General features: G+C 38.2%; 1 protein-coding gene across 3 annotated transcripts in view; it reads right to left on the reverse strand.

The window, feature by feature from the left end:
• The window catches only part of LOC111273595 (transposable element Hobo transposase), a 38,944-nt gene that overhangs the window by 16,297 nt on the left and 10,350 nt on the right, over positions 1-12,297 (reverse strand). For all 3 annotated transcript variants that reach the window (XM_022855316.2, XM_022855315.2, XM_022855314.2), the window contains exons 3-4: positions 9,612-9,954; positions 1,603-1,865 (exon numbers count right to left, since the gene is read on the reverse strand). In XM_022855316.2, coding sequence (XP_022711051.1) covers positions 1,603-1,865; positions 9,612-9,954 — 606 coding nt within the window. The remainder of the gene's footprint in view (positions 1-1,602; positions 1,866-9,611; positions 9,955-12,297) is intronic.

A 12,297-nucleotide genomic window follows, 5' to 3' on the forward strand; every position in this document is an offset into this window, starting at 1 on the left:
GAAAGAACAGGTTCCTGTGAGCTCCTAAAATGTGAACACACTTTGTTAACGCGCTTCACAGGTGTAGTTTGGGTTGAATGATTAGTTTTATATTTGAAAACAGAAGTTTAAGTTAAAGCATATTGAATGAACTGCCGATTACTTGAAGTACTTTGAAATAAACATGTCTATGACCAGCAGGACAATATACAGAAATGAAGCTGTAAAAAAATGGAAACTCTAACGACGGTTTATCTTTTGGTTGGAATGCGTCATTTAGTTCTGGCGCATGCAAAATGCATATAGTTGCCTTCAAAAATCTAGTAGCCTAGTAATCTGGTAAAAGTAATCTCGCATGTTCCAAACCAAAATCTGTTCTGGGAAAAAAAAACTCGCATGTGAAAATTTCATCCTTCGTGTAAACGTCGAGTCCTTTCGCGTTTGCTCAAGTTAAAATTACGGAAACGCTTGTTAACACTGCGTGAAAATTCCTACCAGGACTATGCTAGCACCACAGATCGAAAACTGACTATAGATATTCAATTAGATTTTCAATAGCCAAGCAAAATAAGGCTGGTCCAAGAGTTTTCTTGCTATATGCCCATTGCAGAACTAAATGCATATACAGTCTAATTATAATTACCTAAAAACTACCTTGTGATTGACAGTGCGCTGTTAGCAGTGGTTAGCGTAAATTTGCACTAGGAGAAGACGCCGTGCAGCATCTTTTATTATATATGGGTAGGGCACAGGCGTACAAAAGCAGCAGTTTCCGTCCTGCAAACGACTTGCAAGTTATTTTGTTCACTTTTTTGCCTTATCTGATTTCTTCTTATACACCGCAATGCAGTTTTGGCAGTGTAGGCCCTCCGAAACGCGCCGCAAGCTTAGCACAGTCAGCTTTGGCATTTTTTGAGTAAAATCGTTCTACCTGGATAATAGATCTCTGTAATTTTAACGCTTGCGGCGCGAGCTAATGACGCGCGTCTCGTAGCAAACGCACTATCAGTATGAGGCCTACCTCCTGGCTTCACAGTAAGGTCATACCTTCACTTTTTCAGATGCTAAAAGAGTCCAAGCTTTGCTATACTACAACGGATAAATCTTCGCCAGGGTACACGCCAACTGGTGTGCCCGTCTCCAATCCGTGGTTCGCGTTAATAAAAGTGAACGACGGAAATATGTATATGTATTCCTGTTCATTCATCTTTTGGTCGTCCGCTATTCGAAAAGCCTTCGAATTTTTTACGTCACGCTAAGTTCTAAGTTAAACGAGCCGGATATGTAACATTTACGCAGCTTATTCAAAAGATGTATCGGAACTTGCAAATTAAGGTAGTTTACACCGAGCGCGTATTAGTACTTCATGGAGATCTTTTAGAGCAATGTTCAATTTTTAGCGTATATTCGTGCAGCAATACGCTATTTCAATACTAAAGCCAAAGCTAGGTGATAGTGTGACCTCACTGTCCTGAACTGTTTGAAAACTGCTTGTTTCGAACCGAAGATGTGGCTTATTCTATTCAAATTCCTGCCATTCGATGTCCAACGAAAATCAAATCACTTCCAGTAAATTATAATTACGGAAATTAAAATACACGTCCTAGAGTTAGCTCGAAGTACCTGTAACGAGAGTGATCCCCCGATCGTATTGAGAAGCCCTTTGAGTTCGGCGGAAAGCTTTCTTCGACATTCGCTAGCAAGGATTCGTAGTCTTTGACGAAGCACAACTGGAGAAGGCATTGTATGCGCTACTTCAAACTGTCCGTATTTTACCCCCAGATCGACGCAAGCTTGCAAGAGTCCAGAAAGGCCAGGCCTGAACACTACATCTAAGGGCAGAAGGTCCGAGCAAACGAAGCATACTGTCTCCTTGGTTAGTGTCTCTGAAATCAAGCACGAAAAAGTCAAAAGGAGTCAACTTGCATTCCGAGTGATGTGTAAATATTTTTTACATACAAACATTGTCACACTTCTGGCATTTCAGTCCTATCTTTTAAATAGCAGAGCCCGTCGTACACATCGAAATCTATATGTATAGACCCATTTTTTGGCTTGTCTGTGTCTTTGTTCTCATCTTTTTTAATATTTGTAGTTCTTTTGTTCATTTTCAAATTTAAGTGCCAAATCGTATTAAGTTCGAATCGTATTAGAAAACGACAGGTACAATACGATGAAAACAAATAGGCTTTCGTCACGTTTCTATAGAACTGCACACTCAGAAGAATATTCGCTTGTCAGTTTGCTACGCGCCCGAAGTTACGAAATAAAAATCATATATAAACTTGTTTAAGCAACAGTGTCATTTTTTAGTACTAACGTGTATATTTTATAGACTATAACGACAAGAGCTGTGACACAAGGCCTACACTATAAACCGATACAAGCGTATTCACCCAAGTTTATAATTTTTTACCCAATAATTAATTTTTTACTAAGGATAACAAAAATAACTAGCAAGGACTGGGTTATCAACGTGTATCGAATTTCAAAGGTGACTGTTAGAGTCAAACTGACTTTTATAATGATGATTCTATAAAAGCATCCGGCTTAGAAAACTTAATATTCATTTTAAAGCGGCCATAACTTTATAAAAAAAAAAAAAAGGTGTGGTCCGCGTACACCGCTCGGGATTAAAACCCGTTCATTGTAATGCAAAAAGGAAGGAACAAAATATTTTTAGTATTGTTTCTTTCTCGTTCCGATTTATCCTGGTCCTGCATTAAAGGAATAAAAGGCTTTTATTGCGCCGTCTATTTTTGCTAAGGAGATGGGGAGAAATGCTCTACATATTATTAGAAAAGGGAAAACGGTTTCAAGTTACAATTCCAAACCCTATGAGACTTAGAACGTTGATCTATCCAGTTATCCGTTAGGGCTTTAGCTATAAGCTTTTTGTATAAGTCTTGTATATGATCATGTGCTTATGATCATATGAAACTTATTACATCTCTCTTCGAACCTTGGGATTACGTCAATGACTCGATAAGCGTGTCGCGTCTCATCTCATGTAGCTAACCAGTGGAAAACTAAGACCCCCTACTCCTTTTATTGCTTCATCTTTGATACTCCTGTCAACCTGCCGTCGCCTTGCTTTTTCACGATCTTCTGCCAAAAATAAAATGATGATTTTCTTTAGATATTTTTATTCCTTTTGAAGTTCCTGCTCTGATGTCGGAATCCTTGATACGATTTAAGTCTGCTCAATTGTGTATTTTATCCCCCTCTCTCTCCAAGCCGCGCCGAGAGTATGATGTGTAGTATTATATGCTTCGACCCGTCTATTCATGCGAAGTCGCACAGGACACAAATGTGCATTGAGGTTTTGCTTATCTTGGCCATATATGTCTGTAACTCGCCATGTCCAGTAAATACCTAAATGGTATAGTATGTAACCTCGTCATAAGACCTCTAAGAAGAAGAAGATTTTTATATTCGGGATCAGTGACCTAGTTTAATCGCCCCTTGCTTGCAATGGTCGAATTCATGTCCATTCGTTTTTTCATTTTTAGAATGAAGTCCCTCTTGTCAGGTCCAATCTATTATCTATGTAGCACGGAACCCCCTCCTTGGCCAGTATGGTCTAAAAAAGCATTCTGGTCAATATTTGGGTGGCCACAATAAAAACCGTCCTACATGTTCGAGTCACATCGATAGCAACAAACTTTCGACAGCCAGCAGGGTCTGTTCTTCTTGGACCTTGGGGCCACCTCTACCCATAGCGGGAAGGCATACAATTAAATTGACTTAACTATTGAGGTCAGTAGCCAAATTGTACCTTCTTGCGCTCCCCTAGTCTTGCCATTACACGTGATAGGCTAATCGCTACTTTCATAGTCTCATAAATCAGGTGTTATATATGTGCAGTTCCTATTAAATCCTTATACATCCGAACATGTAGATACTCTTTTTTCGCCTCCATCTTTCGAGTTATGGTGCCCTAAACTAATTCAAACGTTTTGGCAACGCTTCCTAGTTTCTTTAGTTTCTTCAGAAGCAAGCTTTAGATGGTGCCCATGCACCTATTTTTTTCATTTGTACTAGAGCTTCTTTCCTTAATATTTTCTGTCATTATCACGACCAAAAGAGTGAGATCGTTAGTGTGAGCTATGCATTAAATTCCTTCTGGGAAACTTGGCCTCTTCACGACTTCGTCATAGCCAATGTTCTAAAACATGCGCCTTAGAACTAAACTTTGAGGAACTTTAGCCGTGCGGTCGTGGCCGCAAGTCTCTGTGTTCCTATGTCAATAATCCTGTACTGTATAGTGAAACCGCTTTTTAAAGGAAACGAAAAATTCTCTTTTCTTCCATCATTCCTATATTATTCTCCATTATTCTTATAGTCCACCTCTAATTTATGGTGCTGATTGCGTCTTTCTCACTCAATAATGTTAGCAGTACAAAGTTCCTGGTTCTCGGGGACGTCGTTTTGCGCTCTGTCAAGCATTTGTTAATCACACCGAGCAATTTTCCTTTTGGAACTGACTATTCGAGAATGACAACGTTTTCAATGCCCTTAGCTGCCGCATATAGCAAGCACATAGGCCTGTGGGTTGATGGACCAGTTTAATTGCCTGGGTTAGGTACAAAGACTAGGTCTGCTTCCTTACATGATCTTTAAAAATGGTTTGTAATCACAAACCTACTTTTAGGTCCTTGGAGAGTTCGGGCCGCCATTTGATGAGAAGCCTGACAGCTCCCGGTGAGACCTCGTTTGGGGTTGGCGATTTTGTCAAAACCATATGTGCCCTGGATTTTTCTACCTCCTTTGTGATCACCCTTAAGATAGCCATCTGGTTTCGAAATTATGGAAACAGCGCTGAAGCTTGAGCCCGTCGGGCAAAAATCGGGGCGCTCACTTTTAGAAAGCTTCATAATGATTTGGTGTGAAAGATCCCACACATCTTCCTACCTCTTCAACTACATCTTCCCATGTAAATGTCTTGCCTATTCTAATTTCTATCCTGAAATCATCTATTCTGTTCGTATTCGGATTTTAAGCTCGTTATCTTGTTTGTCATTTAAGTGTTCTTATGTTAAAATTATGTACTATTACAAAAATTGAACATATGCCACACCCTCCAGCCTGGCAATCTCCTCATTGTGCGAGGGCGGTCATCTTTATGATAATTGGGAAATACTGGACCTACCATCCTACATGCCTGCTATCTCGTCTTAGAACAAGTAGTAAGCTTAATCCCTCAGCAACCACGGTAAATGTACCATACCAATGGTTACTTTGCCATACTGCAGTAGGACCTTAGCTTTCATAAGAGTGAGATAAGTAGATGACCTCTGCTGCGGCCGGCGACCCGACGTCTCCTCAAAAAAGATCTGATCTCGGTTGACACTGGTAACTATAAGCTCCAATTATGCTTGTCAGTCCTATATCGATTCTCTAGATGTATGCTAGCTCCTCCAAGCTACTGGACGTTAATATCTCCTCTGATATTATCTTTTTTTACCTTCCTTGCGTGTTGAACATTAGTCTCAAGGCCTCCAGAAACCATGTTGGTCCTCAAATTGTATGTATTTGAAAAAACTAAGCACTAAATGAGCACTAATTTATCTAACTCTATGTAAAATTTTCTCGTATATCCTTAACCCTAATGGTCGTCTCGAGTTTTGCCCAGTTTATTAAATTGTCATGTCAGTCCTATCATCAGCTATCTATTCTGATAAGCATATAGCTCTTCTCTTGTTCGGCTAGCTGAGCAAGCAGGAATTTGTCCCCAGCCTCTGCAGTGTCATACTGAGTACATCACGTGTTTTCCTGTGCTTGTTACTCTCTATTGAGTCCTTCGGTTTACCCAGCATGCAAAGTGCCGGCTTTATACCGCCTTTATCTACCCCTTCCACACCCTTCTGATGCTTGGACACTGCATAGTGCTTGCTGTGTCCATTTGTTCCACACCCATAACAATTATCAAACTTTTGCGGTCTCGAGCTACATACCCCACCGAGCTGCATTCTAATCAACGTCGACTTTTTTCTCATCGTAGTTATACCATGTTGGCAGTCGAATCCACTCATTTGGCAAGCAGTACCTGTTTCCTAGCTTCACCTTTTTGACAGCGTAAGGTTCTATGACTGGCCCAGAAGAAATCATTAAATCTAAATTAAAAATCTCCAATTTTGATTAGAAAATAGTATTTTTTTTTTACTAAAATACCCGCCTTTTTAATCACATTACATGGAGAGGTTGAGAAGCGTAATATTTGGTACAGTGTTCACAGAATCTAATGCATGTACACAATTTATTTGATCCATAAAAACAAAATGGCACGTAGTTTTGGAGAGAGCTATGCATCACGTATTTAGTCACAACACAGCACTTTGAGCATAGGTTCAAACTTGCAAAAAAGCCTACGATTATTTCTGCAAATTGTTTTTTCAGGTCGCAAGGCATTTTCTAAAAGAAGAGCAGGCGTATATAAACTTCCGATGAACAGAGATGTCCCAGAAAAAAATTAACTAGCTGATTTTGTGCCGTGCGGCGGAGTCCGAGAACTCGATTGAAATAGGGAGTTCAGCTAATTTGGCTGTTCCTAATTTGTGAAATAAAACATTTCCTTATGTGATACTAATGTCGAAAGGTGCCGAAATCCGTGTTGCTTATCCCGGTTGGCACTAGCAACTTCCAGAAACCGATTTAGTTCTACCGTTATCAGAAAAGTTAACAACTTTAGTACGTGTTTTTTTTGCAATACCGCACCACGAAACTCGCAGGTCCGAGCTTGGTTAACTTCAGGAACAAATAAAATGATTACCTTTGAACACTAGACAGGAAAACAGCCTTTCTGCAGGCGCATATTAAACAACACCGGCAGGGACCGGAATGAGTGCGTTTATCAGGCAAATATTTCCTATCTGATATGCATCCGCTGCCCTATTGGACTACAAATTTAAAAATCTGGATAATTTCCGTTATTAAGAAGTTAGTCTCGATAGTGTTTCTCTGCTTAACCTTATGTCCCGCCTTTTGGCAGTTACAACATGACGAGACATCCGAGATCTTAGCGGCCTGGGCATAAATCTTTGATGTTGAGCCGTTTAATCCACTTATAAAAAGCCTCGTTGAACAGATCGGACATGAAATCGAAATCGTCTAACCCATTCTCGGGTATGGAAATTTCCCAATTAAAACACTGCCGCCTAAGTTCAAGGTACTTCCACTCTAAAATGGTCTAAAAATGGCTTGGTTTCGAAGAAAGAAAAATTTGAAAATCGCTCATTAATTTTCAATAATAAATTAGGTTTTTTCTTTCTAGTCCAGTGAAATTCGAAAAAACTTCTTCAAAATGTACGCTACCAATTAATTGCAAGTAAACAGTTGCTTCTGTTTGAAGGCAAATATCAACACTGATAAAAATGGCTTGGAAGTTGGACGTACATGAATGTTTAAAACTCTTATATTTTTTGAGCTTTCGCAGTTATAAACTTTCATAAAACAAAAGATGGGGTATAAGTTTCTTGTCAGTTTAAGAGTTTTCGTTTGTACGATATATATGCTTCTATCTATATTTACTTACCATATACTACTAAAACGGAGTTTATTTCTACGACCCAGATTGACCCCGTAAGGCGGTAGAATTAAGCTGATTTCTTTAGGGGTAATAGAATTGTATTCTGTGGGAGTTACGCAAAAGATGGAGCATATTGGATGCAAACTTTTCCGGGAAATGTTTCGTTTTTTTCTAATGCATAATAATAATTTAGGCATGTTGATTTTTTTGCAATTTGCTCGACAACCGTTGACAATTTGTGAATGATTTGTGCTGAAAAGTTGTTTATTTTTTCATACTCTATGAAATTATTGGACTTGAAATAAAGGTTTTGAATTTTCGTGTGCTTACTACTCAGGAGTAACATAGTGACTCATGCTAAAATTATTACGAGGTGATTGAGTACGGACGGCTCATACTGGATGAACATCTAGCTGATAATTTTTAAGTATATGTTTTGTCGGGGTAGTTTCTTTCTCTCTAAGGGAGGGGGTATATAACTCGAATAATTTGCGACTTAATTAATGAAATATCAACCATCTCAGCCTAACTAGTTTTGACCTGGGAGTCAGCCGCCTTAAACAATAATTTATGGCAGTACCGGATGTGAGATTTACAATTATTTATTTTAGCGCAGAGTTCATGTTCTTATCTTAGATGAGAAGTTTCAAAGTCAAATTTTTTCCCCGTAGCGTTGAAGCCATGCGTTGAAGCTAAAGAACGGACTAATTAAAATGAAAAAGTGGCACACATACAACAACATATAGAGATCACCACAACATTTTAACCAAAAGATGGGAAAAACCGTAGGAGTGTACGAGATATCTGTTAGGGAAGGTTTCCCAGTAGCACTGCGTTCATGGTTAACGTCACATATGTAAGCGAGGTAAATTTTGCTTAGTTTATATCGACAATTTTAAAACCGAGCTGAGTTGTTCTTTCAAATAGCAGAATATATACCGTGTGTTAACGGATTAATTGTAGCAATTTAATGAGGTTGCTGGGATATTCGTTTGAGTAGGATAGCCAGTCAATGGCGTAGGATAATCGAGTAACTGTAATAAAAAGGATTTTAAGGAAATACGAACACTGTAGCCGGATAGTTGCAACGGAGTAACAAAGATATATAATAGGACGTCAAAAGAACTGCAGTGGGACTCCTGCAAACATGGCTGCCTGCAAGAGAACAAAATTTATGTTGAGGTCATCAAATATTGAGATAGGTTGACGAGTTTACCGAATTGTGGTAGTTTATTGAGAAGAAGGGGCACGAAGTGTCGGATGAATCGCAACGGGATGTATCGCTAATAGATTTATTGAAAAGGAGAATACAGCGGGATAACGGAAGATCTTCAAAGAATTGTAACCCGGTAATCAAAAAGCAATTGAACTATAGTTTATAATTAGGCTAAGGGCATTTATATGTTCTTCGACTGATCAGATAACTGAAACGAATCAATTGGGCAGAATAACCACAGTAATTTAGTTCCGTTTGGCTGGGCTTGACACAGTAGCTAAATCATTACTTATATATCTTTTGTCCCACCATCTATATCTGAAATTTCAATTAAGTACGGATTCGGAAATTATTGTTTGTGTTCTATTAGGATCAAAAAATCTTCATTGAAAGACTTCTTAATTAGTTATATATGTAATAAAACTTTATCATTTAATCTATAAGTTAAGACTTATAAAAGACCTTTCACGCATGGAAGTATAGTATCGGGGAACCATCATAAAATATTATTGTAATAATAGAGTAATAAAAATATGACTCAATGTTATATATAGTTTTCACTCAAAAATTGAAAGTCTTGAAACTATTTTAGGCGAATTAGACTACTTTTAAACAATTTTGGACACTTTTCAAATCCTGTTTGGTCCCATTCGTGAAGGAATAACGTGTTGTTTTGCATGACCATCGATCACATAGGAGAAACAGTATCATCCCGAAAGCGTGCCATAATTAAATTCACGGAAGTGTCATCAAACGTTCGTACCGAATGAAGAATTTAGAATTTAATTATATCGTATTTTCATGGAAAGAACTATTTAACAGATTGAAATTATTTTCCAATGCACACCCCTTGTTGTATCACTAGGTTTAAAACTCCAACTAAATAACCTTTAATACATCGTAGCTGCCTCTGGTTAGCATCACTGATGCATGGCGAGACGATGCTGGAGGGCGTTCCAGGTCTGGCAGATGGCGCTGCTGCCTCTGATAGAGAACTCCTATCTCTATCCTTTCGAGAAGATGGTGGATCTTTCTTGCGGCGTAGCTTAACGGCCCGCAATGATTCAGAAGAGCCAACGGGTGGCACTGACGGCATTAGATGGAGGAGAGACTGGCAGCGATGTTTAAGGATATTTGACGTGCCTGTTTTATGGGGCAGAAACCGGTACACTTTGTGGCATTTCGAACAAGCCACATGCTCTGCTATGCGACTGTTGTCCTGGTCCAGGATCTATAAAATTGAGTGATACCGCAAAATAAACAAGAGTTTTCCAAAGGCGAATTTCTTCGTAGAAAATATGCGTTCCAAAAATAACTGAAGTTTTCCATCGAAAACAGAACTAAATTATGTCCATTTTAGTATTAAGGTTGTATATCAGGCAGTGCCTTAATATTGAATCATATTGCCAGCGACCTACACCAAAAAACGTGGCGATTGCAAAGCTTGAAAAAAAGGTTCTATCCGACATCTACCCTATCAAAACTTTGGCAGTTTTTAAATCATCTTAGATTTCATCTTTTATAAATGTAACTAGTTTACTTAGGTGGTTTGATAACCTGACGATAAAATGTTGTCATTTATAAATCTTCCCTTTTGGATATTTCTTCACAATGAAGTAGTATAAGTAGTATGAAGTAGTTCTTATGCCGCAATGACATGTACGTATCTGTATACCCGAAGAAATTTTGTTCTGTGCTTTATTTTAGCCCCGGCAATTTGGACGCACATTTCCGACTGTTTCTGCATATCATTTAATGTATCGCTTTTCTTTGTTCAAATAAACAGACCACCACAAGATACCGAGAGTCAAAGTTTACGAGTGGAAAGCTGTTTACTTAGAATAATCGAAAACAAGCTGTATATACATTTCGACCTTATATTTAAAAAATCTTAACAAATTACTTTCTCTGACTATATAAACAGTGCTTATGTGGATAGATCAGGGTCCGATAATGGTGTTAAGTTCGTATTTCGTTCTCTGTGACGTGCCTCTCCGTGGAGACAATTGTGCGGCTGAGAATGAATTAACGGTAAATTACCAATCGGGATGGAATTTGTCTGGCTGTTTGGAAAACTTGTCATATTGGTCCGCGAGTATATATATATTTAAAAAAAAAAAGGTAAAAGGAATAGGTTGAATTTATAAATTAACGGATGGGCGGACGCATATAACTATTGTTAGAAGACTGTCACTGTATCGAAAAATGTAATAGGAATTTAATTAACTATGGTTTCCTTCTAAACGTATTTTCCTCACTTTATCAGGGCTACAGTTTACGAAGAGAATCCGTCAAAGATGCTTCATTCAGCCAAAAAGGTTTTCAGAATGAGAACGATTTATGTACATATATATTGCATGAAAAATCATTCTGTAATATGTGCGCTGTTAACATGTGAGAGCTAATAGCGTAGTAACTAATTAATGTAGAGGAAAGTATTAAAGTATCAATGAAAGTTTTTTCTATTAAATGTGGTTCTTGGCGTTATTAAATTGACCTCGAAGGCACCTTTTTTAAAAAGCCTGATAACGACAAGGGATTGGATTATTGTCAAAGTAACTCAATTGCTGAAAAGCTGAGCGATACCAAGCTATGGTGTACGTTAATACATCTGGACTTTCCCTTGTGATTCCATCAGTTGCATGAAAGCCTATTTGAAAAGTAAATACGATACAGAGACTTACAAGACAATTCATATTTGCCTCCTCAAGAATCATTGCCTCAGCAACGATAAAATCAGTTTATGAACTAGTCAGCAGATCGCACATCAAGTGATGAATATTAATGATACACTACCAACCGCGCTCAAAGCGTGTAATCATAAAGTCGTGCTGGTTTTTCTATACTCTTATTTTTTTCTCTGTGACGCTCGTCTTGCTTTTATAGGACGCTTTCCTCATGTGTTGTTTATTTGTTGCTATTTTCGGCCTTGTTGGTTGTCTTTAGCATTCTTTCCTTCTTCTAAGTAATGTAAACTGCGTAAACATATGAATAACAAGGTACACCTAAAAACGCTTACTTTTTCCAAATGGTTAACGTTAAACATCTCTTTTGTGTAGACAAACTTCCTATATCAATCGAACGTGCTGAAGAATTGATAACGTAGGATATCGAAGGTTTCAACTTCAAATTATTCTTGGAGCACGTGACATCGTCCCAAGAAATATTTCGTCGTTGTTGATCGCAGAGTCACCGTGGAAAGCAAAACTTTGGAAAAACTTTACCGTTCAGGAATTACAAAAAATATACATTGGCTTTTTAGTGACCTAAATTGCTTGGACTGGAAAGCATTTACAATAAATATCTACATGTATTTGTTATGAGAAAACCTAGCTTTTTACAATTATGTTCAACATGAAGGTTTCAATAAGATCCACAGATTATTGCGTATTACTATATAGAGTAGATTATGACGAGTATCCGAAGGAGCGAAGATGCTTTATAGAACATGCTTTGTAGAAGCTGTATGCACAAAATGCTGGCTAGCTTTGTAAGCTATCGGTTAAACCACAGATTGACTAGAAAGAAACACTTCCCATCAAACAGTGTGGATTTTGGGCACCAAAAAACACTG

Source organism: Varroa jacobsoni, unplaced genomic scaffold (assembly GCF_002532875.2).
Source record: "Varroa jacobsoni isolate VJ856 unplaced genomic scaffold, vjacob_1.0 scaffold_201, whole genome shotgun sequence".
In the NCBI taxonomy this organism is placed as follows: domain Eukaryota; kingdom Metazoa; phylum Arthropoda; class Arachnida; order Mesostigmata; family Varroidae; genus Varroa; species Varroa jacobsoni.